Consider the following 27,833-nt stretch of genomic DNA (forward strand, 5'->3'; position numbering starts at 1 on the left):
GTCACACAGCCCACCACTGCACACCTGGCTACCCCATACCTGCCCCAAGTTGCTGCATGTCCCTGACCAGCCCACCAAGGAGTCCAGAGTCAGGAGCAGCTGCAGACCCGCCCCAGGGAACTTGGACACTGCCCCATCCCCCTTTGGCTTTCGTCAGCCAAGGAGAAGGATCAGCCACTTCCTGAGTCATGCCTCCCTCCCCCGCTCCCCAGCTCGCTGTGCCGAAGCTGCCCAGGAGCCCCCACAGCCCCCGTCTGTGACATCTAATCCACAATAACCCCGCAAGGCCGCACCATTTGATAGGTAGAAGGAGACGTGGAGGCTGACCAGACATTGCTGCCTGCCCTGAGTCACACAGCCAGAACAGGCCTGGTCCTATCACTCAACTGCCCTTGGGCGGGCTTGGCATGGAACCGACCCAATGCACTACCATGAAATCTTCAACCAGCATGACCCTGGGATGGGGGTGCCATGACAGCTCTTTCCCTAGACACCATCCCCTCCCCTGCAGACCAGGGTAACTAGGAAGATGGACAAGGCAGGATCCAGGGACCAAGGCCCAAGACCTGTCCCCAAGGACTGGACACCAGCCAGGAACATCAGGGTATTTGGTCCCGCCTGAATGGCTGCACTGCGGCTCAGTCGGCTGGGAGGGGTCTGCAGTGGAGAGCCACAGGGCTCTGTCTCAATGCCTGAGCCTGCTCCATGGTTTTCTCCCTGCCTGGGATGGCGTGAGACATGGCAGAAGTGGCAGGAAGGTAAGAAGAAGGTCTGAGTGGGCAGAGGATGACCCAGACCCCCCCAGGTGACCTCAACAGGAAAACCCTGAGCTGAGGCAAGTTGGAGGAAGCCCAGCTGCAGGTTCTATGGAGGGGAGACAAAAGCGAAGGTGTCTCAAAGGCCATGTCAACTGAGGCATACATACGTACAGAACAAAGAAAGCCCTTCCTCACATATCAAGTGTGTCACATTCTGTCCCAGTCAGCCCCCCACACCCACATGCAGAGAGGGGACCTGGGGGCAGTGGGTCTGGGCTGGAGGTCTCCTCCAGACCCCACGGCTCCTGTCCTAGGCAACAAAAGGTGGTGAGTTCTCTGCCCCCAGGAATATGCAAGCCTCACCCAGCCAGAGATACTGACCCTGCCATCAGCACCACCCCCTCCCAGCACACACACACACACACACACACACACACACACACACACACACCCATGCTGAATCTAGGCTGAGCGCGCATGTTCTAGGACGCAGCAGAGAAGAGAGCGTGAAGAAGAGTGAGACAGAACAGACAGCGTGGGGTTTCTCTGTTAATCCTCCAGCCCCAGAGTCACAGGGGCGAAACTGGGCACAGCCCCAAACCCATTCACAGGCCTGAAGCCGAGGCTTAGGTAGAAGCGACTTGGCCCTGGAGGCACATGGATGGACAGGTAGGCACCCCTTCACCTTCCTTACCACCAATGCCCACAGTGAGGAGTGATGTCCCCTAGGTATGAGAACACAGCTCTGGGCAGGAAGCTTACCATGACCCAGACCGGATTTGGAAGCCTCCTTCCCCAAGACCTGATAACCACTACCTGCCAGAAACCTGTCGAAATAGCTATACATGCCTGCAATGACCACAAGGGGGCGGGCGTCCCTGGAGTTGTGCAATCACCCCTTGTACTTGTACCGGCCATGCCCCACCCCCACCACGAGAGCAAACCAGAGCCCGAGAGGAGATGTGGCCCGAGGACACAGCACCTCAGCCCCCATCACCACTCACCTCCACTCCAGACCCGCCACCCCAGTGACCCCACCACCACCCCAGGCTGCCCCATCCTTCTGGGCCTCAGTTTCTCCACACTGCCCTCCTCCCTCTCAATCCAAGAAGCCCACTTCCCCACCCTCCTCCACCCACCCCACAGCTGTAGCACTCAGCCAGAAAGCCTTGTCGGGCAGCCTCAAACCCACTTACTGGAAAAGAAACAGAGGCTCCCAGCCCAGACCCAGTCAGACCAAGGGCCTAAGGCTCTGCCCATCCGTGTGACCCCTCTGCAGGATCCGTCCACACAATCCCCACCCCCATCACCCTGAAGGGCAGCTCACTCCCATGACGCAGGTGTATAAACTGAGGCTCAGAGGGGACGGGGGACTCCTCCAGAGCACAGCCAGGACATAACAGAGCTGGGGCTGGAACCCAGTCCTCCAGATGCCCCCGAGAGGCCCCAAGCCTGAGCTCCCCACTCCTACGATGTCCGGCAGCTCAGAGATGGTGAGCTGAGCTTCAGGGTCACATAGCACTGGGGTACAGCCAGACTCCCATCCTGCCCCAGCTCACCTGGCTGCAAGGCTGGTCCTCCTTCGGTACTCCAGCACAGAGCAGAGTCCCCAGTGCCCAGCTCCTCCCCTCCCTCCCCCTGCTGGCCTGAGTGGGGGGAGGCTTTAAAGGCACAGGAACCTTTCCAGGTGGGAAGAGGACTGGTTCCTGGTCCTGTCCCTGGGGCTGTGTGACCTGGGACAGCAGGTAGCCTCTTCAAGCCCAGTGGGGTCCCAAACACTGCATAAGAGACCTGAACTTTGAGGGCCTAGGTAGGGCTACATGAGGCTGGGTTTCAGGCAGAGGCCAGTTAGGCCAAGGGTCCTCTGGGAGGAGGAGAACTCCTGGCCACGTTCAATATCCAAAGAGAGGTCCCACAGTGCTGGGGCACAGCCAGATGCCTCCACCAACAGGGGTGGGTGTGTGAGCATCAGAGGCCCCGCCAGGCCCGAGAAGCCTGGTGTTTTCTCTAGAGTTCCTGGTCAGGGGATGCCCTCGCCCCCACCCCCGGGGCTGCAGATGTCCACAGCCTGTCACTCCAAGGACCCTGGTCACCGTCACCAGGACAGAAAGGAGTCACATGAACCGGGGAGTCTTTCCTCATCCCTCAACTTTCTGGGGTTGAGGAGGCAGGCTGATGGAGGATGGGGCCATCTGCTCACACCCCCACACCTGCTCCAGCCAACAGGATGGGGTGGGTACCCCCACAGGGCTGGCAGGCCCAAGCCTGCCCATTCTTCTGAGGTCCACACACAGCCTGCTGCTTACGTGTATTCATCCATCATTCATTCATTCACTCACTCTCCCGTCTGACCCTGGCCCATTCAGATTCTTCTCTCAAGCAGCCCCTAGCCAGACTGAAGATGGGATAGTATAGTCAACCAAGGAGGAAGAGGAGCCCAGGACCCCCAGGGAGGGGCAGAAACTATCGGCGGGGGCGGGGATCCAGATAGCACTGGGATTGGACTGTGGAGGCCAGCCAGGCAGAGGGAACAATTTGAGCCTGGGGCATCTCCGCACCAGTGAGGGTACAAGGGAGACTCTTGACCGCCCTGACCCTTCCTGAGCCCTGAGGCATCAAAGCTGGAAAAGGAAGTGGCTGAGCTCAGACCCTGAAGGCCAGGCCAGTGCATCTGGACTTTGAGAGCCTGGGGAGGCTGGTGAATGTGCCACTGGGCTGGGTAACCCATTAACCCCAGCTCACTCATTAAGACCCTGGTGGGTGACCATTAGCTCCTCAGCCATTCTGGGAGTCAGGCAGAGGGCAGGGGCCATGGGAAGAAGGGAGTGTTGATGGGGCGCTGGCTGGGGGCTGGCTGAGCTTGGGTCTCTGTGTCCCTGCTCCTGGAGGAGCTCCCCTGGGTCAGGCTGGCCTCCAGCCAGGGGAGCTGCCAAGGCAGCATGGGGGCCCCACCCCACCATCCCAAAACCTTTCATCTGCTAATCACCCCTGCGGTGCTGGCACCAGCGACCTAGAGAGTTTGGGGACCTTGGCCAGACAGGAGGCTCAGACCCTGGACCAGTGGTCAGGGAGGCAGGCACCTGGCCCATCCCCCACTCTGAGAAGTGGGCCCACAGAGGCCTTGGAGGCCACTTTCCCGCTCTAACCGGCTCAGGTCTGCCCCACTTCTACGCCTGGAAAAACAAAGCACTTGTGGGGCAAGCAGGGTGTTCCTGGCACAGGAAACCTCACGTTAAGTAGAAAAAGGACTTACCCAAAGCTACTTGGCAGGACAGCAACCCAGGAAATGGGGAAACACCCGCAAACCACTTCCTACCAGTGGTGCCCCACCCTGCTGTCAGGTCTTGGGAGTGGCTGTGTCTGAGCCCCCAGAAGTGCCAGATGAGCCTGTGCCCCAGGTGGGCCACATCTGGCTGGTAGAGACACAACATCCTGGGCGTTCCCTGGTGGCCCTGTGGTTAGGATTCTGGGCTTTCACTGCTAGGGCCTGGGTTCAAAACCTGGTGGGGAACTGGGATCCCACAAGCCACGTGACTTGGCCAGAAAAGAAGACACAACATCCCAAAATGCAGTTGGGAGCCTCACAGTGAGTGAGCCAGGCAGGCAGGTCCAGACGCAAGCAGCATCTAAGCCATCCTCCAGAGCTGCTGGGCCACCGGGAGTCAGGAAACCTAACATCATCCAAGACATTTTGTGTCCCCTGGTATCTGCACCAAGGAGACATCTGGTCAGTTGGCCGAACAAAAGTTCATCTTCATCAATTTGAGGACCACAGAATCTCAAATGTTTGGCCTCTGAGCTCCCATCTCCATCACCCCAGAAGGGTCGGCTTGCACACCTGCCATGACAGGGAACTCACTACCTCTAAGGACAGTGAGACTGGTTGTTTGGCAGGTTCTTCCCAATGTCAAGCCCCAATTTCCCTTCTTGGAATGCCTTCTGCACCTGCTTCAGGGGTACCTGGCCTAACACCCTGCCCACTGTCAGAGGCCACAGAGCAGGGCTCCCCATAACCTATGGCTATTTGGCCACCACCTCTCAGAGCCACACAGACCACACTGAAGGGATGGAAGGAGAACTCGGGTTTGGTGAAGGGGCTGGTGAGGTCCAGTGGTAGTGGGAAGTGAGCTCTGGCCAACTGCAGGCATAGGCAGAGAGCCCCCTGTGCCCCAGACACTCCCTGGTGCCCTTGTAGCGGTTCACCATCTCAGCACCCACCTTTGATGTGAGGACAGAGGCTGGAGCTCCGGCAAGTACATGGGCCTCCAGGGCTAGCAGCTTGTTAACACCTGGAAACTTCCGGCAGCAGAGCCAGTCTGGCACCTGGTGGACCAAGTCTAATTCCCAAACTCAGAGGCAGTGCAACCAAGGGCATGGGCTCTACAGTCCCTAGGTTCAAGTTCAGTCCCAGCCCTGATGGCCCAGGGTCTCCTCTTCCTGCCTTCAGTTTTCTATCTGGAGAGCAGGGATCATTAAAATAGTTGTTGGGCAGATGCACTGAGACGGCCATGCACAGGCTGCTGTGAGCACCATGACCTCCATGGTCCAGCACCCGGGCCTGCAGCTGCCTCTCCCTCCTGGATGAGCAGCTCAGAGCTCAGAGGTCATAAGTGCCCCACTCCTAGCCGCCGCATCCTCCCTGCCTACGGCTCCCTGCATAGGTAGCATTTATCACATCACCTCATAATTATCTGCGGTGTCTGGGAGCTCCAGGGGGTGGGGGAGGAAGGCTGCGTCTTGCCCACACCCCAGCCCCCAGCCCAGCACATGGCTTGGTCTCCCGGAGAGCCGACATACTCCTGTCTCCAGGTGTGTGTGTGGGGGTGCAACGCCCAAGCCCACCTGTCCACGGCTGCCATCCCCCACCCCATGACCCTGCACAGGGCTAAGTGGATGCGCGGTTCCGCTAATGCCAAAACTGTCCCACACTCTCCATGCACTCCCTGCTCAGCCTGCCTGGGCTTGTAGAAGCCCTACCCCCACCCCCCTTTTTCAGCACCTCTTTGGCCCCCTTCACTGAAACATCCTGTTGGCTGATGTTTCAGACGCCTTGGATTAACCAACAAGCCGGAACCTGAGCTAGGCAGCTACCCTCCCAGACCTCCACCAGCCATGTTAGCCAGGGCCTAGCCCTGGACAGCAGCCCACGCATCCTCACCGGCCCTGTCCAGCAGCCCCTACCTCTACAGCCCCTCCTTCTCGCCAAACCTGACCCGCCCCCCAGCCCCCCACACCGCCCCCTCTCACCTGGCAACTTTGCAGAGTCCCCAGCCGCTCTACTACTGCATCCCCAGTGCTCTGAGCACATCCCTCCCCCACTGAAAAAACGCTTCAAAGGTTCACGTGGCCCTCCAGATAAATTCCTGTCAGCTGGGGCCTGCCCCTGCCTCTGTGTGATTCACCCACTGCCCTACTGCTGGGGCTCTTCCATCAGGCCCCAACTTCAACGCCACCGCCTCCTCATTGAAGCCCTCCTCTGTCTCCTGGTCTGATGTCTTCCTCGGCTCCCGCAGTGTCTGGGACCCCCATCACAGCTCCCCACCTCTGCTGTTCCTTTAACCTCCTGCGTCTTTGTCTCTGAAGTATCCGCAGGGCCCAGTGATCATCACTAATGTAAGTATAATGGCTGTCAGGTGGCTGGGTGGATTCGGCATGAAGCCACAGAAGATTGATTAGAGCCTACACATGCCACGTGCATGTGTGCTAGACGCTTTCCTTGCTGCGTCTAATCCTACACCTTTGCCAGATGGGCATTCTATTTTCCCCATTTTACAGAGGAGGAAACAGTTTTGCAGAAGCTACTGTAGTGGGCTGAATAGTTTCCCCCCAAATCCACATCCGCCTGGGAGCTCCGAATGGGACCCTATTTGGAAATAGAGTCTTTGTAGAAGTCATTAGTTAAGATGAGATCATCCTGGGCTAAGGTAGGCTCTACATTCAATAAGGTAGGCTTCCTGTAAGAAGGGACACACAGACACAGTGAAGGAGGCCTTGTGGCCATGGAGGCAGAGATTGCAGTGAAGCAGCTACAAGCCAAGGAAGGCCGAGAACTGCTGGCCATCGCCAGAAGCTGGCAACGGGCAAAGAGAGATGATTCCCGAGCACCTTCAGAGAGCACAGCCCTGCCAACACCTTGATTTCAGACTTCTGGCCTCCAGAACTGGGAGAGAATACATTTCTGTCGTTTTAAGCCGTTACCAAGTTTGTGGTAATTTGTTATGACAGCCACAGAAAACTAGTACCACTAACTACCTTGCCCGTGTTTATATACCCCAAAAGGGGGCAGGTCCAGGGGATTAGGAGCTGGGGCCTGAGCCTACACCTGTGACCCCCGTGGTGACTCCTAGCCCTGCAGGAAGCTCACAACCTATTCCTTAGAGCCAGATCCAGGGGAAACTGTCTCCATAGACTGTCTGTCTGCTTCCTTCCTCCTAGTGAGTTCCGAATCCATCCTGCATCCTTCTTTGCAGTGGCTGCCAGGAGGCTCAGTGGCACCGGGCTCCTTGCTGAGGTACCATCAGCCCTGGGCTTCCCTGCCTCCTCCTGGGCTTGAAATATCCCACTGGGTGGGTAGAGAAGACGCCCGAAGGTGGGACAGGTCCAGCTGCAGCACCAGCAACAGCCCTCCACCCAACCTGCTGGGTCATCAGGACCCTGCTTCCCTGTCATTCCACCTGGGCCACCAGCTGTCGGTGCTACTTGTCTCCTGGAAGTTCCCACTTGGGGCCCAAGATGCCCCCAGCAGGGCCTGGGTTCCGTCCACTTGACTCTCTGGCTCCCAGGGGTGGTAAGGCTGCCCCGAGAAACCCTGAACCTCCACATCAGCCCTGGGGGCTGAGAGGGCAACACCACAGCCCTCCACCCACGGGGTCTCCCCAAACACAGCTCAGCGGCCCAGGGCAACTCCAGGCAGAGGGGCCAGCAGGCTTTAGTTAAGCATACATGGAGGCCGGCCAGTGGAGGGACAATGCTACCATTCCCGAGGGCACAGCTCTGTCTCTGGGGTCCCCTGTCCCAATCAGGTTAGGCCAGAAAGAGTCAACCTCGCCACCCCTCACAGGAGGCTGAGGGAGGCCCATGCAGGGATTTCGGCCCAGATGCCACCCCTCCCTCCTTTCCTGGAAAATGTTCTCCAGGAATCTCTCAGCCAAGGACACAGAGGGTGGGGCAGGGGTTGAGGGGTGGGGCTGGGGAGCAGTTCTCCACTGTCCATGGGACTCCAAGCTCTGGGCATACTCCCTCTGCCGCTGCCTGACAGCCCCCCTTCATGACATCCAGGCTCAGCCCTCCCTTGCCTTCCCCCCCCCCCCACCCCGCCCCCTCCCCCAACCTCGGCCTTCTCGCTTTTGAGGGGACAATGTCCAGACCTGGCTCAGCCTCTGGAAGGATATGGTCACGATCTGGGAATCATCCCAGCTCTGGCTCCAGCCCTGAGATTGGGGTGGGGGAGGTCTTACCAGCCTGCCAGCTCTGGGTAGGGGTCTGCGAGGCCCCTGGGGCAATGGGGCTGCTGCTGAAGTCTCTGGCCCAGTTTAGTGACAGCAGCACCTTGGCCCCGGAGGAAGGCAGGCCAGGCAGTCATGCAGGTTTGCCAGGGAGGAAACCTGTGGTGCCAAGGTGGCCCCAGGACAAAGCTGGCTACATAGCAGCGAAGGGAGGTGTCTGGGTCCAGTCGCAGATGGCAGGAAAGAAGGGGCTCCAGGATAGGAAGGCCCCAGGAACAGGCCCAATGGGGGCACCCAAGCAGGCAACGACAAGGGCTGGGGTTCAGTGGGTGGTCAGGCCTTCTGCCTTGTCTCAGGGGCTCAGCCCCAGGGCACCACAGAGCCCAGCACTCTGTCTTGGACAGTCTTGGGGGGGGGGGCAATTCTTAATTCAGAAGAAGGAGCCTAACTCTGCCCTCACTTACTACAGGCCCTCGGACAGCCTCTCCTCCCCCTATCGCTGTCCATGCTCAACCCCTGGCACCCGTGCCCAGCTACACTGTCCTCCCAGGCTGGACACACCCTCCTTGCTGTGGAGGTCAGGGTCTGGAGCCTAGTGCCCCAAATGCCCCCTACCCTGGGAATGTGAGGGGCCCAGAGCTGGGTGGGGGGTGCTATAAGGGGCAGCAAGCCTCCAACAAAGACCCCTCCAGCTAGTAGGTTCCTGGCTCAAACCTGGTCCCTGGAGTAGCCAGCCCCCACCCCACACACCTTCCCCACTTCTGTCACGGGGAAGACTGAAGCAGGGGCAGGTGCGGCTGGCCTGCTGCCAGCCTGCCCAGAGCCAGGCTGAGATGGTTAACCAGCAACCCCCATCCCATTTATCTCCCAGGTGGCTGGCAGAGGAGGCCGGCCTGCCCAAGTCTGCCCCCAGCCAAGCAGGGAGGGGTGATAAACATTTGTCAACTCAGAAGTGTCCACGCAGGGCGGACAGGTCAGATGCTACAATTGCTCGCTGCGGCTGGGGCGGGGGAGATTCTGAAAGCAGGCGCTGGCACTGTCTAAAGCTGGCAAACGGCAGCGGAACCCCCACCCATCCCGCCCTGACTGCAAGTCCAGTGCTCTTTGCCCCGCCAAAGCGACTGTTCCACAATCAGCACGGAGGCTCGGAGCCTTTAAAGGCGCCGAGCGCCACCTCGTCCCGGCGGCTCCAGTTCCTGGCGACAGGGCTCGAGCCAGGTCTAGCGCGGGCGAGGGCCTCCTCCAGCGACACCCCCAAACCGGGTGTGGGAGCTCCGGGGCCCCCAGCAGGAACCCTCCTCCCTTCCTCCGCCTCGGCCCTGCCGGGGCGCGCAGTCTCGGACCCCGCGCTCCCCGCCCGGGGCATCCCGGGCGGGGCCAGGGGCGGGGCGCAAGCGGCCCTGCCTCCCGCCGGCTCGGCGCCCGCCGCGCGGCGGCCATGGGGGCGCGGCTGGGCCGGCGGCCCGAGCCCGAAGCGGGCTCGGAGGCTGGGGCGGCGGCGGGGTGCGGGCCGGCGCCCTATGAGCGCCGGGTGCGCTGGCTCCGCGAGATCCAGTCGACGCTCCGCGAGCGGCGGCCGGAGCGCGCCCGGCAGCTGCTGCGCCTCCTGCGCCAGGTGAGAGAAGCAGCCAAGCAGCCGGCCGGCCGGCCGGCCGGGGCTGGAGGCCGAGGAGGGGCCGGGAGTAGATGCGGAGCTGGCCTCGGGCGCGCGGGCCGGGCGGGTTCCGAGGGGAGGGGACGACTGGCCTCAGGGGTGGAGGTCTTGTCTGGGCCGGAGGGCGAGGGAGGGAAGGCAGTCAGCTAGAGTTGTGGGGTCGGGGGGACTGTGAGTGTAGAGGGGGTCCCATGACTGTACGCGTCTCTGGGGTTTGAGGTCAGTTGTGGGTGTTGAGGGTGCTCCCAAGCCTGGAGCTAAGAGTCCACATTCAGGCCCTTACAAGAAAGGAGGGCGGCTGGGAAGAGGGCAGGTGGGGGTGAATCATCTTGTATTGAGGGGCAATGGGAAGAGGATGATGGTTCCCGCCTCCAGGGTGAAGGGAGGCGCAGCACTGGACCCCGAGGCAAGGACCTGGGGAAGCGACAGCCCAGCTGGTCAGTGGGTGCAACCTCTCCACGTCAGCTCAGACAAAGCCACAGCACACAATGCCCATCCTCCTAACGGGCAGCTCTCGCCCATTGAGTACACACACCTGGCATCTGTTCATCACAACATCCCATCACGACGGGTGGGGGCTCTGGTTCCACATACACCAGGTACCTGAGTCCCATATCCCTAGCCCTGGGTTGCCTTAAGAGACATGGGTTCTGATCCCAGCACCACCACTGAGCAAGCCACTCCTCTCTCTGCCCACATCCCTGTACCCTGCAGCAGCTGCCACCACAATCGGCCCCATCCTGTAAGCCGAAATCAGCTGTGCCGGTGGTCTTTGACCTGCAGATGGATGATTGGGAAACTGAGGCTTGGAGAAAAGCAGTGAGCCTAGGGCCACAGAGCAAATTGGGGGCCAGCCAAGGCCAGAGCTCACCCTCCAGTCTCCCAGCTCTGCTCCTTCTGCTGCACTGGGTTTCCTTTCTCTGGGCTCAGCAGGCTGGAAAGGTGGGGCTGGCCCTTTAAGAGGAGCTGTCCACATCAGCAGAAGGCAGGCTTCGGTCTGGGACCCTGACTGGGTCAGCCCAGGCTCACCAGCCATCCTTCCCTTCTACTGGATCCTCCCTAGCTGTCATCTCCAACTTGAGCCGTGTTTAAAATGCAAACAACAGAGCAGCACAAATCAGCGAGAGACTATTCAGAGGCAGGATCTCTGTCCAGCATGGCATCTGCAGCCCAAGGCACCAGCTGGAAATTTTAGCTGGGGAACAAGCTAGGTTGCCCACTGGTGTCCCAAAGGTTGGAATTTGAGGCCCGCCTGTCCTGCCCCATAACCTCCAGGGACTCTGCAGTTATGGAACTTGGTCATTCTGGCCTGGCCTGGCCTCCTGTGCCCTGGGCTTATACACAGAACATGTTACTCTCTGGCTTGGGGAGGGTCCACATGGGGTCTCGAGGCCCCTCCTGGCTGTGCCTGTCTCGTCAGCTTGTCGGCATATCCTCTAAACGGACCCCCGAAAAGGCACCACACCAGGCCTATGGGAATAACAGGAGGAAGAGGCCAAGGGGTGAAGGCAGGAAGGCCAGGGCAGGCCAGGGACCTGATGATGGGATCTGTGTGAGGGGTGGGAGGATTGGAGGCTGGACAGGACGGCTGGTGGGCGAGAGAGGGTGTGAAGGCCAGGCCACAGGGAGTTCTGAGACTGCAGGCTGTGTGCGAGTCTCTGCCATCACACAACCTTGAGAGCATTTGGTTTCCACTGAAGGGGTTAGGGGTCAAGTGTGTGTTTCATAGAGCTGGCTCTGGCAGCATTAGGGTGGACTGGAAGGGCATCAGGAGGCCGGGAGCCCCGGGAGGAGGCTGTGAGGGGATGAGGCCTGAAGCTCCTTGAGCAGTGGGCTTGGGGTGGGGAGAGCTGGGCAGAGGAGGGATGAGGGAAGAGTGCGGGGTGATTCCTGGGCTCTGGCCCAAGTGCCTGGGAAGATGGGATGGTGGCACCCTTTACTGAGCTGGGGCACAGGAGGCGAGACACACCCAGTCTGAGTTGCCTTTGGGTCATATGAGCTGAGAGAGAGAGTTCCACCCTGACAGGAAGGGTCTGGACCCGTCAGCAAAGAGGTAGCGGCCATAGCTTAGGAGAGCTCGGGGATAGGTGGATAGAGGCAGGGGCCCCAAAGGGAATGAGGAGGGCAGGGGCATTTGGGGATCATCAAGGAGCCCCCAGAGAATACCCCAGACAAGCCCAATCCCAGAGGAGCCAGGGGGTCTCAGCAGAACGTTTCACCTCCAGGGAACCAGTCTAAGGGTTCCTGGACCCACTTACCGCCTCCCTGAGGCCCCTGATGCACCGACCCTCTGCTCATCCAAAGGGCCCACCTGCCCCGGACAGTTTGCTAATCGCCGTTGTGGGGAGGGCTCCAGCAAGCCTCAGAGGGGAAATGGAGAGAGGGGAACGGATGTGAGAGCCTCTGGCTGGCTGGGATGGGGGCTAGGGGAGGGAGGCCTCGACCCCTGGCTCACTCCAGTCTCACTACCTGCAGGACCTAGGCCTCGAGGGGACCCTCCTCACAGACGTCCTCTACAGGAATGTGGCCTTCCTCAATCTGGTGGACCCCATCTCCCACGACCTGCTTGTGAACCTGGCCCGGGACCTGCAGTGCCCCAAGTCGGTGAGGCACGGGCCCCAGGCTGGGTAGTGTGGTTGACAGGCCAGAAGAGCCCAGAGCTGGGAGCTAGGATCTGGGCCCTCACCTGGACTGCTGCGTGGCCTTAGGCGGGTCACTGTCCCTCTCTGGGACCTGATGCCAGTTTCAGTGTATGAGGCTGGTCAGCAGCTGGAGCACATGGGAACTCTGCTTTCCCAGCCCTGGAAAGTCATCTGTTGGGTAGACCCGTTTCCTCTTTTCTTTTTTTGGCCCTGCAGCATGGCATCCAGTATTTTAGTTCCCCAACCAGGAATTAAACCTGTGCCCCCTGCAGTGGGAGCACAGAGCCCTAACCACTGGACCGCCAGGGAATTCCCTAGACCCGTTTCCTGAATTTCAGCACTGTGCGCCAGGCCCTTGGGACCCAGGCAGGTAGTCGTATGGGGACCCTTCGGGATACAGGACGTTCTGACAAATCCATTGATGGAACCAGGCTCCCAGCCCCCGAGTCCCAGAGCCAGAAGAGAGCTCCCTTGGCTGGAACCCCTGTCCACATGTTCCCACTGCGTCCCACAGCAACTCAGCCACAAGCATATCCCTCCTCGTGTTGAGCTGGCACCTACCACCTGCAGCCTCAACTCCCCTCCTGCCACCGCGTCTGCCCAGAACACCTGTCCCCCACCTGCTATGTCGGCACCTGCAGACGTCCTGCCATAAGCATGGAAGGTGCCACACTCCTGACACAGCCTGTGGCCAGCCCCCGGCCCCCGGCCCTTTGTCACAGTGAGCCCCCGTGTGAAACAGGAATGCCCACTCTGGGCTCTGCCAGCTCTGAACTGCCACGCCCAGGTGCACTTGTCACTGAGGGGTCTGTGAGGCTAGCCTAGAGCCATCGCAGTGACCCCTGGGGCTTGCTGCCACTGTGTGTGCCCGCTGTTAACAGAGGGACTGGATAAAAGAATGTGCTGGGTGGTGGAGCGTGCTTGGTGCCAGCCTGTGGAAAGCAGTCCACCCCACATCCTGCCTGAGCTGGGCCTCTGCAAGGGTCCACTTGGGAGCCAGAGAGAGCCAGGTGGTGGTGCTGGAAAATGGTAACCCTCCCTGCTGGCCGCCCAGACCCAGGCCCCATGGGTGCGGTCTCGCTTGGAGAGTGAGAGGAAGAAGAGCGTGCTGACCTGGCTTGTTCCTATTCCCTGGGGGTGGCGTCAGTGGAGCAGGGCTCCCTGGAGAGGCCTGGTCCTGCCTCCCCCTGTGGTGAGTCCCAGGGGGGCACCGAGGGTAGACAGGGAGCCAGTGGCTGATAGCCCGAGACTCTGGCCCAGGGCCTGAGGACAGGGAACAAGGGCCCATTGTCTGGGCTTCCTCCCGCCGGGCACCACGGGCCTCGGACCAGCCTGTCCAGCTCCCAGTGGGCAGCCTCCCCTGGCTCTGTGCCAGGCCACGGGGCAGGGGGGCGGGGGTGGAGGGGGAAAACCAGTGGGCGGCTCAGTGATCCGTGATGAATGCCTGTGCGCACGCACACACTTGGGTCCCCAAGGCCCGGGGGCTCACAGGGCTCCGCCTCCCCTGACAGCGCTGCCCCCGCAGGACTATGAGCTCTGGGAGTCCTCGGACAAGACCTGCCGGCAGCTCATCTACCACCTCACCCCTCACTCCAAGCGGCAGCAGGGGTCCAGCCTGCCCCGAAGGAAGACCCAGAGCTGGTAAGGGAGCCCAGACACAGCCCAGCTGCCTGGCCCCTGGGGGGGGGGGTCCCTTCCCAGGCCTCTGTCAACAAGAGCTGGGGCCTGAAATCCCACCCTGCAGGCCCTCACCCTTGGCTGCATCACTGCCCGTCACTGGCCGGTGGCAATGCAGGCGGATGCTCCCCAAGGCCAGCTCCTCTCCGTGTGACTGCCTCCTGCCATCTGCCTGCCCCTCAACGCCCCGCCTATCACAGGGCCTGGCCCCCCTGGGGGCCTCAGCTGGAGTCAGCAGAGTCCCCAGGACAGGCTGGGAGGGAGGTGGAGTCTGGCTTATGATTCCCATTTTCCAGGGAAGGAAACTGAGGCCGGGGAGGCAGTGTCTTGCCCAAGGCCACACTGCCCTGCTTCCTGAAGCCCTTTGGGGACTCTTTGCCAGGCTGCCTGAAAGCTGAGGCCTCCAAGGCCAGCCCAGCAGCTCACTCTGCAACGGGGTCCCCCTTAGTCACTCCATCACAACCTCGTGGCCACAGACTCAGCCTGGGAACAGGCCACTGGCACCTGGGCCCTGGTGCTCTCCCCTGCTTGCCCCCCAGCCTCCTGCCCCCTCCCTCAGGCCTGGTGGCCCATGCTGAGCCTGGAGCCCATGGGGTTGTTCCCTGCCGTGGCAGGTGAGGGCCCTGGAGGTGTTCCCACTGCTGTCAGTCCCCAGGCAGGCCTATGTTCAAATGACAGGAGAGAACTAGAGGGGGTTCTGGGGGCAGTGGGGTACCCTCCTCAGTCTCTAAACCTCCCTTCCAGCTTAGGACACAGGGAGCCCTCCCCTAGGGCAGATCCCACCCACATCCCCCAGCATGGCCCTCTTGCTTACCCTGGGCCTGTTCCCACATCTATCCTTATTCCAAAAGGGTCAACCTTAGAGGAGGCACGTGAAAAAAAAGCATGGGCTCAGGGGTCAGAACACGCCGATTTGGAGACCTGGCTCCCCCTTAGTGGTGTGTGACCGTGGAAGGGTCGCGTCACCCCTCCAAGCACCCGTTTGCTCCTCTGCAGAATAGGATAATCATTCCCACCCCACTGAGTTGGCATAAAAATAAGAGACAACAGATGTGGCAGGTGTGGTGATGCAAGCACACAGAGGGTTTTTATAGCAGCTCATGGAGCCCTAATGCAAGTGCATCTAATCCTCACAGCCAGGTCGCCTCTTAACCAAAGGGGACTAAGGCTCAGAGCGATTCAGAGCATTGCCCGTGGCCACTCATCTAGGAAGTGGCCATCTGCAGGGCCTGGGCCTTGCTGCCCTGACGGAGGGGTCACTGTCTGAGGCAGGTGGGGCCCTTGCTCAGTCCCTCCCCACCCTCGACCCTCCCGCAGCCTCAAGAGCAACCTCCAGAAGACTCTGCCGGCGGGGGAGACCGTGAACCTGTCGGGGATACCACTGTCGGTGCGGGACGTGCAGCATGTCATGCGCTACCTGGGCAGCCAGGGCGCCAGGCTGGCAGTGCTGGACCTGAGCTTCACGGGGCTGAGTGATGAGCTGCTGCACCGGCTGCTGCCCAGCCTCTGGACGCTGCCCCGCCTCACCCAGCTTCTGCTCAATGGCAACCGGCTGACGCGGGCTGCCGCCCGTGAGCTCACTGAGGCCATCAAGGACACCACCAAGTTCCCGGTGCTGGCCTGGGTGGACCTGGGCAACAACGTGGATGTGGCCTCCCTGCCCCAGCCCCTGCTGGTTGGCCTGCGCCGGCGGCTAAACCAGCGCACCTCGCTGCCCACCATCTACGAGAGCCTGGACCCAGAGCCTGAGGGTGGCATGGCCAGGGCCACGGACCTTGCCTCCACCTGGGGCTCTGCAGCTGCCGGGCCAGGGCCCGAGCCCCAGGCCTGCTGCACCAGGTGACCCGCCACCCGCCCTGGCTCCTGCTTCCTGACTGGCAACGCACCCGAGCACGTGGGAGGGGGTGATGGAGGCGGAGTTACCCCACAGGACCCGGATCCAGTGCACAGAGGAGGATGGGCTCATTGGAGACTGGATGGTCGGTCCAGGCTGGAGTCTCAGCCTTCCCTCAGCAGGAGGGGCCCGGCACCTACTGTGCGGACCCCACAATAAGGCTGATGCCACCTCCACCTCAGCCTTTCTGCATTGTGGGCCTCGGGGCCACTAAGCACCAGCCCTGTGGCTGGGTTTGGGAGAAGGGGTGGCTGGGACTCAGGGGCCCTGCCTGCCCAAAAGGGAGGGACCAAGCTCACACTGATCTCCCCTGGGTGCTCCCTGGGCAGGGTTCCCACGGAAACCAAAGAAGGGGGGAGGGTCCGTCTATGGTCGGGGAGTTAGAGGAAGCCTCCAGAGACCTGGCACTCACGTCTGGGCGGTGCTTGGGCACTTTGAGGAAGGAGCTGGGGAGGAGCAGGTTGGGAGCCCAGAGAGGAGCGCAGGCTGCTGACCTCCCCACCAGGGCCCCCTGGGCTGGGCATGAGACTGTGCTGACAGGGGGCAAGGCTCATTTCCCACAGGGCACAGCACTGCCCACCAGCCCTGGTACCCACCCCCCAGGCCTCCTGTACTTGGCGAGTGGGCAACTCCATGGGGTTGGGGAGGAGAGACATCAGGCCAGAGACAAAGAGCTCTGTGTTCCCTCCAGGCCCTGGGGGCCCACATGCAGAGTCCTCCCCCCATGCGGGACCCCAAGGGAGCATGCAGGGGTGAGGTGGGCACGGCCCACAGCAGTGGGGGGCCCGGGGGGAGAGCAGTACTGGAGCTGCCCCAGCAGGGGGCCGTCTCCTGTCTTCCGCAAGCAGCATAAGGGCAGGCTCCAGACCAGACGCCACAGTTACCTCCCAGCCCAGTGTGGGGAGCTGGGCCGGGACAAGGAAGGAATTTAGAGGTGTCGGGTGGACTGAGTCTGCAGCAGGGAAGCCATGGCCCAAGGCTCCCCTGCAGCACTGGGAGGTCAGGACTAGGGTAGCTGGATCCTGCAGGATGAGGAGAGACCCAGCAGCGGAGGGAGCCCCACAGGCCAAGGAGAAGGTGGGGGTCCCCCGGGCCCACATCCCAGGGCCCACCAGCTGACCTTCCCCCGTAGCTCTGGCCCACAGGGGACTGTGAGTCAGCACTGATTACACACATCCCCAGGCAGCCGGATGCACAACAGCCTCTTGGGACAGAAGGGAGATGGCCAAGAAGGGTGACGTCGGTCCCAGGACCGACAAGAGGCAGTGAGGAAAAGGAGCTCCTCTCCTGCGCTGCCTGCCAGCCCCGAGGTCAGGCCCCGCCGCTCTCACTGCTTTTGGCGGAACCCCTATCGGGAGAAAGCCAGAAAGGCATGAAGAGCACCCGGTTCAGCCCAGCTCTGCTCCCTCTCTGGCCCCCGGTCTCTCCTCTCCTCTGTCCACCATCCCTTCCAGCTCTCAATGCTCCATCCTAGGGTCCTGGCCCCTCCCTGGCCTCCTTGCTTTAAAGACATGAGCCTGCCCAGTGGCTTGGGAGCCACAGAAGTATCTCCCTGTGTCCCCCGCTCTGGGACAGGGGGCTCAGGCTCCCCAGGAGAAGGCAAAGCGGGTGGGGGTAGAAGGGGCCACAGAGAGGAGAAGGATGAGGAAGCCGGCCCAGGGCCAGGCAAGCTGATAAGCCCGTGTCCTGCAGCTCCCGGCTGGAGAAACGCCAAGCTGTCTGTGTCCCTCCTGCCCCTCATCTGCCCACAAACCTTGAATGTGACGAACATCCACTCAAAGAGATTCTTACCAGGATGGTGTGAGGACCTTGGCCGGGTGTTGCCAGGCGAGTTCTGGGAGAATCCAGGCGGAGGCAGCTGTTCTCAATCTCCCCGCCTCTCAGATGCATGCACGTGATGCACTGGCTGGGCTGGAGCGTGAAACAGCTGGAGAAAGGTGGGCTGCCCTTGTTCCCACACAGGTGTCCAGGGCCCCTTCGAGGGGCCCTTACGACCACCAGTGAGGCTACTATGCAGGCAGGGACACCCCAGAAGTCACGCAGCCTGGTGGGCAGAGCGTGCCCTCCAGGCCGGCCCCAGCCCGAGTTTCAGACCAAGGAGGCGCTAGGTGGGCGTCGCTTGGGCCGGTCCTCTCCTAGGCCCAGTCTCAGAGGCAGACACACCTGGCCTGGTCCCACCCTGTCACCTGCTGGTGGTGTGGTCCCCTCGGGGTCTGTTCCCTCATCTTGGGAACGAGGCTCACGAAGCCTCCCCTTATCCTGCTGGAGTGAGGCTGACAGAAGGATTGGAAAGTGCCTGCTGTGTGGGGGGCACAGGGCAGATGCTCTGTAGCATCAGTGGGGCCTCCACCCAGGGCTCTCTGGGTGGGAATGGCAGGAGCCCAAACCTCGGGACTAGACAGGGCTGAAGCCATTTATTTATTTAAGAGTGCTTCTGTAGCCTCTCTCGGGGCCAAGCACTGTTCCGATGGCTTTACACCCTTTTAATTCTCTTTGCACTTGCAGGAGGTGAGTGCTATTACCACCTCCATTTTGCAGGTGAGTGAGCTGAATCAGGGAGAGGTTGAGTAACCTGTGCAAGGTCAAAGGGCTAGAACTGGAGATGCCGAGAAGTGAGCCAGGTGGCCTGGCTTCAGTCTGGGATGCTAACCCCTGCCTGCCTCACCCAAATTCCTGCCAGGGGAATTCCACCAAGCCCTGCCAGAGGCCATTCGAGGCAGGAGACATCACGGTGGCCCCGCTGGCAGGTGCCTTGCAGCGGAGAGCGGCCTCCAGCTGCACTGTCCTGGAACAAGACCAGGCAGGACCTCCCTGGCCTCCATTTCCCCATGTGCAAAATGGGTGGGGAGGGGAGCCCTCTTCTGGGATGGAAAGGGACTGGTGAGGAGTGGGGTTGGAAGTACTTGTCAGACTGAGCCCCACTCTGGGGTGTGGGATCCACGCCCACTTCCGGTGGCCTGGCTGGGACAGCTGCAGGTGAGGTGCCTTCACCTCCTCAGGTCTTTCCAGGATGTTGAGAGCATCAAAAGGAAAGATGTAGAAAAGATGACTGTTCTCTGCAGGACCTCGGTGACCAACACTTGGGAACTTCTGTTCTGTTCCTGAAGGGAGGACATTTGAGTCCAGATAAAGTTCTTTAAGATATGAGTCTACAGCAAAGGTCAGCCTCTGCAGACAGTCTTTTTGAGAATCCAGAATCTCAGATGACTGATCTTCCCAGTGGCTGATATTAACCCAGCACAGAGGTTTTTCTCTAGGTCCTGGAGAGAAAGGAAAACATACTTCTTCCTCTTAGAGATAGTTGCCAACCAACAATGGAAAGCAGTATTTCCTTTCCCAGCTGTATACTTTAATTTTATTTTTTAAAAATAATACCAGGAGTTCCCTGGTGGTCTATGGTTAGGATTCAGCACTTACACTGCCGGGGCCCAGGTTCAATCCCTCGTCCAGGAACTGAGATCCTGCAAGCCATGTGGCGCGGCCAAATAATAACAACAACAATAATGATAACAATACCTTATTTAAAAAGCAATTCTTCATTGTCGTACAACTAAAATACAATTAAGTACACTTCCCTGGTGGTCCAGTGGTTAAGACTCGGTGCTTCCACTGCAGGGACTCGGGTTTGATCCCTGGTCGGGGAAGTTCCACATGCCACGCAGTACAGCAAAAAAAATAAATAAATAACATAAAAAAAAAAAAACAATTAAGTGGACATCCCAAGTGTTACAAGTTGAAGTTGTGCTACATGGCGCATTCTGACTTGTGTATAAATCCGTGAAGTAAACGTATCTGTCACACCCAAAAGTCTCCTTGTGCCCCTTGGCAATGTCTCCCTCCCACTGTCCCTTTCCCCTCCTTCCCCAAGCAACAATTGACCTGCTTTCTGTCTCTATAGATTACTGTGCATTTTCTAGTTTTAGATGTATGGAATCATACAGGGTGTACTCTTTTTTATGTGACTTCTCTCGCTTAGCATAATTGAGACTCCCACAGTGATGCGTGTATCGATAGTCCCTTTTAATTGCCGAGTAGCATTCTACTGGATGGATGTACCACAATTCACTCACCTGTTGGTGGACGTTTGTGTTGTTTCCAGTGTTTACCTATTACAAATAAAACTGCTATGAATATCATGTACAAGTTTTCGCATGAACAGATATTTCCTTTTCTCTTGGGTAGTGATATCTCAGTGTGTTTTTCTCTTCTTGTAATATCTTTGCCCGGTTTTGGTGTCAGGGTAATGCTGGTCTCATAGAATGAGCTGAGGTGAGACGTATTCCCTTCTCTTAAATTTTTTGGGAACGGTTTGTGTAAAATTGATATTATTTCTTCCTTAAATATTTGATAGAATTCCTCAGTGAAGGCACACAAGCCTAAGGTTTTCTTTGTGGGAAGGTTTTCAACTACAATTTCAATTTCTTTAATAAATGTAGGGCTTTTCAGGTTAGCTATTACTTCTTGAGAGAGTGTTTGTATTTTGGATCTTTCAAGGAATTTGTCCATTTCATCTAAGTTGTGGAATTTGTTGACATGAAGTTGTTCATAACATTCTCTCTCTCTTTTTTTTGGACGTGCCGCACAGCTTGCAGGATCTTAGTTCCTTGACCAGGTATTGAACCCAGGCCCTTGGCAGTGAAAGCGTGGAGTCCTAACCACCGGACTGCCAGGGAATTCCCTGTAACATTCTCTTTTAATATCTGTGGAATCTGTAGCAGTCACCACTCTCATCCCTGAGATTGGTAATTTTGTCTTCCTCTTTTTTTCCCCCCATTGCCTGAGCAGTCTGGCTAGAGATTTATCAATTTTATTGATCTTGTTAAAGAATCATCTTTTGGTTTCACTGATTATTCTCTATAGTTTTCTATTTCATTGATACCCACTTAGATCCTTACTTGTTTTCTTCCACTTACTTCAAATTTCTTTTTCTAGATTATTTAGGGGTGGGGGCAGCTTGTGGGATCTTAGTTCTCCAACCATGGATTGAACCCGGGCCGCGGCAGTGAAAGCACAGATTCCTAACCACTGGACCGCCAGGGAATTCCCTCTAGATTTTTTTTTTTTTTTTGGCTGCGTTGTGTCTTGCTGCGCGTGGGCTTTCTCTAATTGCGGTGAGCCGGGACTACTCTTCGTTGCGGTGCGCGGGCTTCTCATTGCAGTGGCTTCTCTAGTTGCCGTGCACGGGCTCTAGGCACGTGGGCTTCAGTAGTTGCAGCATGCGGGCGCAGTAGTTGTGGCGCACGGGCTCTAGGGCTCACGGGCTTCGGTAGTTGTGGTGTACGGGCTTAGTTGCTCGGCGGCATGTGGGATCTTCCCGGACCAGGGACGGAACCTGCATCCACTGCACTGGCAGGCAGATTCTTTTTTGTAAATTTATTTATTTATTGTTGGCTGCATTGGGTCTTCGTTGCTGTGTGCGGGCTTTCTCTAGTTGTGGTGAGTGGGGGCTACTCTTTGTTGTGGTGCGTGGGCTTCTCATTGCGGTGGCTTCTCTTGTTGTGGAGCACAGGCTCTAGGTGCGTGGGCTTCAGTAGTTGTGGCTCGCAGGCTCTAGAGCACAGGCTCAGTAGTTGTGGCACACGGGCTTAGTTGCTCCGCGGCATGTGGGATCTTTCCGGACCAGGGATCGAACCCGTGTCTCCTGCATTGGCAGGCAGATTATTAACCACTGTGCCGCCAGGGAAGTCCCATGAAATCTTCTTGTCTGATATTAATATAGCTGAGATCATTGACCTGAGACCTTGCCTTTTTCCTAATATAGGCGTTTACTGCTACTTAAAAAAACAAAAACAAAACCGCACAATGTACAAGTTGTGAGTGGAGTTTATCCAGTGTCTTACTGAGGCCTGTAGCCTGGGAGAGAGCCTCTCAGATAGCTCAAGAAACTGTTCAGAAGAGGTAAGGGGAGAGGTCAGTACATATGTGATTTTGGCAAAAGGGATAGGTGCAACCAACCACACATCTCAGTAGAAGGTTGCTGCTAGTCACAAGGAACGGAAATCTTAGTTAATGATTTAGTGCTTTTCTAAGGGAAGATGCAAGAATCCAGGTTCATAAAAAATTTCTCCTGAAAATATCTAACTATCTTATGGTCTGTTCTGCCAGTTTTCCCAGAGCACAGAGTGCCTCATTCCTGATCTCTGTCCTGAACTATTTTCAGGGTGTGTCGAAGGTCAATGGCTGCAGTGGCTTATATTCAATCCTTGTGGAGCCGAATGTCTAGTGACATTCTTTAGTGGGTAGTGCTATAAATTACTTCTCTAAGTTCTGCTTTAGTGACATCCCACAAATTCTGATATGTTGTGTTTCCATTTTCAAGTCAGTCGACTACTTTCCAATTTCTCTTTTGGTTTCTTCTTTGATCTATGGGTTACTTAGAAGTGTGTTATTTTGTTTCCAAATATTTAGAGACTTCCCAAGGATCCTTGTGATAAATGATTTCTAATTTAATTATAGTGTGGTCAGACAACATAATATGGCTTGAAGCCTTTTGAATCTTGATCAGTGTTCTGTGTGCACTTGAGAAGAATGTGTATTCTACTATTGTTGGGAGTCCTGTGTTAATCAAAGTCAAGTTGACTTACCACGTTGTTCGAGTCTACTATATCCTTGCTGATTTTCTGCTTACTTGGTCTGTCAATTATTGAGAGGAGAACTGAACTCTGACTGTACTTGTATTTGTCTGTTTCTTATTTCTATCCATTTTTTGTTTCATGTATTTTGAAGCTTTATTATTAGGTGCATAAATGTTTAAGATTGTTATGGCTCCTTGATTAACTGACCCTATCATCATTATGAAATAACCTTCATTATCCCTGAAACCTACTTGTCTGATATTAATATAGCTACTCTAGCTTTCTTTTGGCTAGTGTTAGCAATGGTATTCTTTCCCATCCTTTTACTTTTAACCTATTTATGTCTTTAAAGTGTTTCTGGACTTCCCTGGTGGCGCAGTGGTTGAGAATCTGCCTGCTAATGCGGGGAACACAGATTCGATCCCTGGTCTGGGAAGATCCCACATACTGTGGAGCAACTAAGCCCATGCACAACTACTTAGCCCGCGCTCTAGAGCCTGTGAGCCACAACTACTGAGCCCACATGCCGCAACTACTGAAGCCCGCGTGCTTAGAGCCTGTGCTCTGCAACAAGAGAAGCCACCACAATGAGAAGCCCAGGCACCGCAACGAAGAGTAGCCCCCACTGACTGCAACTAGAAAAAGCCCGTGTGCAGCAAAGAAGACCCAACGCAGCCAAAAATAAACAAATAAATAATAAAGTGTTTCTTGTAGGTAGCATGTAGTTGGGTTTTGCTTTTTTAATCCAATCTGACAATCTCTGCTTTTTAATTGGAGTGTTTATACCATTTACATTTACTGTGATTATTGATATGGTTAGACTTAAGCCTACTATCTTGCTATTTATTTTTTATTTATCCCATCTCTTCTTTTAAATGTATTTATTTTTGTCTGTGTTGGGTCCTTATTGCTGCACGCGGGCTTTCTCTAGTTGCAGTGAGAGGGGGCTACTCTTCGTTGCGTGGGCTTCTTATTGCAGTAACTTCTCTTGCTGCGAAGCACAGGCTCTAGGTGTGCCGGCTTAGGTAGTTGTGGCATGCGGGCTTCAGTAGTTGTGGCTCACAGGCTCCAGAGCACAGGCTCGGTAGTTGTGGCGCATGGGCTTAGTTGCTCCGTGTCATGTGGGATCTTCCTGGACCGGGGCACGAACCTGTGTCCCCTCCATCGGCAGGCGGACTCTCAACCACTGCGCCAGCAGGGTAGCCCCATGTTAACCATTTTAAAGTGTGCAATTGTTTTTAGTACATTCTCCATGTTGTGCAACCATCATCACTATCTAATGACAGAACATTTTCATTACCCCAAAAAGAAACCCCATATCCATTAAGCAGGCACTCCGTATTCTCCCCTCCCCCAATCTCTGGCAATCACTAATCTGCTTTGTGTCTATGAATTTGCCTATTATGGACATTCCATATACATGGAAACGTACAACATGTGGCCTTTTGTGTCTTCTTTCACTTACCATGTTTTCAAAATTCATCCATGATGTAGCATGTGCCAGTAATTCATTCCTTTTAATGGCTAAATAATATTCTAATTGTATGGATATACCACTTTTGTTTACCCATTCATCAGCTGTTGGATATTTGAATGTTGGCATAATTCTTTGTTATTTTAGTGTTGCTTTGGGGTTTATATTATACCTTTTAAAATTATCATATACTTCAAGTAATATACCACTTCTAATATAAGAAATTTACGGTAGTATATGTTTTCCCCTCTTGGCCTTTATGCTAATATTGTCATGCATTTTACTTCTACATGTCATAAGCGCCATAATACAATCTTCATTCCTTTGTGTAGATCCAGATTTCCATCTGGTCTAGTTTTCCTTTTTCTAGAAGGATGTCCTTTAACATTTTTTGTATAGCAGGCCTCCTGGTGATGAATTTTTTTCAGGCTTTGTGTGTCTGAAAACATTTTATTTTGCCTTCATGTTAAAAAGATTTATTCCCCCCCCCCCAGGTATTGAATTCTAGATTGATAATTTTTTCTGTCAATACTTTGAAGTTGCTTCACTGTCTTCACGTTTGCATGGTTCCCAATGAGAAATGTCATCCTTATCTTTGTTCCTCTAATATAACATTTGTTTTTCTCCAGCTGCTTTTTGGAATTTTTCTCTTCACCACTGGCTTTATATGCCTTGGTGTCATTTTCTTGTGCTTGGAGTTCATTTAGCTTTTGGGATCTGTGGGTTTATAGTTTTCATCCAGTTAGGAAAGTTTTTGGCCATTATTACTTGAAGTACTTTTTCTGTCCCCTCATCACCTCTCCTTTGGGGACTCCAACTACCCATATATTAGGAAACTTGGAGTTGTCCCAAAGGTCTTTTCTTTTGCAAATTCTTTTTTTCTGTGTGTTTCACCTTGGATAGTTTCTATAGCTTATGCCTTAAAGTTCATTGAGTTTTTCTTCTGTAATGTCTAATCTGCTGTGAATCCCGTCCAGCTATAGCAGTTCAATGAGAAGTTTCTCTTTCTCTTTTCCTTCTCCTTTCTCCTCCTATTACACCCCCTCGTCCTTTTTTTTGTTTTCATTATTATTATTTTGGCTGTGCTGCATGGCTTGCGGGATCTCAGGTCCCCAGCCAGGGATTGAACCCAGGCCACAGCAGTGAAAGTGCTGCGTCCTAACCACTAGACTACCAAAGAACTCCCTCGTCCTTCTTTTTAGATTGTACTTGTTTCTACTTAACTTTTTGAATACATGAAAGAGTTAAAACAAACGTCTTGGGCTTCCCTGGTGGTGCAGTGGTTAAGAATCCACCTTCCAATGCAGGGGACACAGGTTCAAGCCCTGGTCCGGGAAGATCCCACATGCCATGGAGCAGCTAAGCCTGTGTGCCACAACTACTGAGCCCACCTGCCACAACTACTGAAGCCCACATGCCTAGAGCCCGTGCTCCACAAGAGAAGCCACCGCAATGAGAAGCCCACACACCGCAATGAAGAGTAGCCCCCACTCGCCACAACTAGAGAAAGCCTGCACACAGCAACAAAGACCCAACACAGCCAAAAATAAATTTATAAAAACAAAACAAAACAAAAAAAACAACTGTCTTAATGTCCTTCTCTGCTACTTCTAACATCTGTGTCAGTTTTGAATGTTTTGATTATTCTTATTACGGGTTGTGCTTTCCTGCCTCTTTGCATGCCTGGTAATCTTTGACTGGATGCCAGACATTGTGAATTTTACTTTGTAGGGTGCTAGATGTTTTTATGTTCCTATAAATCTTTTTGGGCTTTGTTCTAGAATACAGCTAACTGACCTGGTAACAGCTTGATCCTTTCAAGTCCTGTTTTTATGATTTGTTAGCTGGGTCCAGAGCAATGCTCAATCTAGGGCTAATAGTTCATTTATGATGCAAGACTTTCCTGGATACTTGTCTTAAAATACATCATATTTTTGTATTATTCGTGTTTAATGTTTTTTTTATTGAATTTTTTTTTTTTTTTGCAGTACGCGGGCCCCCCACTGCCGCAGCCTCTCCTGCTGTGGAGCACAGGCTCCGGACGCGCAGGCTCAGCGGCTATGGCCCACGGACCCAGCCACTCTGCAGCACGCGGAATCCTCCCAGACCGGGGCACGAACCCGCGTCCTCCGCATCGGCAGGCGGACTCTCAACCACTGCGCCACCAGGGAAGCCCCTATTGAATGTTTTAAAAATTTTTAAATGGTGCTTTGACATCTTGGGGCCTTGCTCATCCTGGAGAGACTGCCCCTCCTAGAATTAGTTATTTCCTAGAGATAGTAAACAATTTGCCTGCACAGTATACCTTTCACATAAAAACTAACCAATCCAAAGTCTACCCGCAACGACGTTTAATTCTCACACACCAAACCATTATCTGCCCTGCTATAAATCACCACAGGGCCAGGTACCACATAACTGTAGACTACCCCTATGGCTCAGAGCCCTCTGATTTGTTTAAATTATCCAATTCTAGACTTACTCAAACTGGTCTACGCTGCCTCACCCACGCTTTCCCTGTGGAAACCATAACAGAGGCTCTGGGCCATGCTCTCCTTTCACTCCTGCCTCTTGACCCACCTGATGTTTCCTCGTGTGACCCTGCATGGCATGGCATGCTCCCTGCTCTTGAGAATTGTAATCAACTCTTCTTTCAAGGAAGTCATCTCCATGTCTGTCACCTTACTATACCTGATTAAAATAAAATTCTTGGTATAATAGTCTATCCACTATCCTGTGAGTTGAGTTTTTCTCTGGCTGGTGGGAATGCACTGTTATTATCCTTTTTGATGGTTCCTTCCCCATCCTGTTTCCTCACACTTGTATGCTGATCGGTATTCTGAATATTCAAGAGGGATCTTCTGCAGACCTCCTGGGTCCTCTATGCAGCTTTCTTCTCCTGCTGTTCTGTACTATGAACTCGAGCTGGCTCCTCAAACCAGAGCCTGGTGGTTCCCCCTGTGTCATAGCCTGGAAACTCTCACAAGGCAGTAAGCTCAGCTTATTTGTTTCCCATCTCTCAGGGATTACTCTCCTTCAGTGTCCTGAGTTTTGATTTTTTTTCAGGCATGAGGGTAAGTCTAGGCAATTACCTCCATCTTGGCCAGAAGCAGAAAAAAATCCTGTGTGCTTTGACTTTATTTTTTTAAAAAGGTTATGAAATACTCAGCAGGTGAGTATAGAAGCTGAGACAGTATCATGAATCAACTGAGTCTAAACCCTCCCTTGTATAGATAACAAACCAGAGGCTTAGACAGAATTGGTAGTGGAGGTAGTCAGAGCCAGAATCCATCTCTTAAGTCTTGGTCCAGTTATCTTTCTATGACATCATCCTTTGTTCTGTATCTTCTTTACCTTGCCAAGTGGTTTTCAATTTTAAAGTCGTATGTTTTCCAAGAAAAGACATGTTTTTGAAAAGGAGAGAATGTGCTTAAATATTCAGACCTTCATATGATCTTGAGACTGCCCCTTCCCAACTCTGGCAAGAAGTTGGATGCTTACTCTCCAGAGGGTGTTAGAAGGTTTCTGGACTAGGAAGCCTTCCCAGAGACCTGGAAGATGAAGTGAATCTGGACATGAGTGCTGAAAATACCCAGTCCTCTTCCCCCACTGAGCTCCCAGTAGGCCAGCAGTTCAAGGTAAACCCACCTGACAAGACTGAAGGTTTCTCCAAGGAATCTGACCAGCCCAAGAGGAAAGTCCTAAAGATACGGA

At 55.4% G+C, this 27,833-nt stretch overlaps 2 protein-coding genes across 11 annotated transcripts in view; one reads left to right on the plus strand and one right to left on the minus strand.

Annotated features, from left to right (window-relative positions):
• The window catches only part of GGT1 (gamma-glutamyltransferase 1), a 31,459-nt gene extending 13,554 nt beyond the window's left edge, over positions 1-17,905 (minus strand). For 3 of the 10 annotated variants that reach the window (XM_032653965.1, XM_032653961.1, XM_032653955.1), the window contains exon 1: positions 2,318-2,379. The gene's annotated coding sequence lies outside the window, so the exon portion shown is untranslated. Of the gene's footprint in view, positions 1-2,317; positions 2,400-4,976; positions 5,323-6,005; positions 6,047-17,861 lie in introns of those variants that run through there. The other 7 variants (XM_032653964.1, XM_032653966.1, XM_032653957.1 and 4 more) reach the window with 7 other exon arrangements.
• Positions 9,600-20,206, plus strand: LRRC75B (leucine rich repeat containing 75B). The gene is made up of 4 exons (XM_032653975.1): positions 9,600-9,818; positions 12,333-12,461; positions 14,025-14,140; positions 15,494-20,206. The coding sequence occupies exons 1-4, from the start codon at positions 9,642-9,644 to the stop codon at positions 16,017-16,019; spliced, it is 948 nt and encodes a 315-aa protein (XP_032509866.1). The 5' UTR covers positions 9,600-9,641; the 3' UTR covers positions 16,020-20,206.
• The last annotated feature ends 7,627 nt before the right edge of the window (positions 20,207-27,833 follow it).

The sequence above is a fragment of the Phocoena sinus genome, chromosome 14, assembly GCF_008692025.1.
Source record: "Phocoena sinus isolate mPhoSin1 chromosome 14, mPhoSin1.pri, whole genome shotgun sequence".
Lineage (NCBI taxonomy): Eukaryota > Metazoa > Chordata > Mammalia > Artiodactyla > Phocoenidae > Phocoena > Phocoena sinus.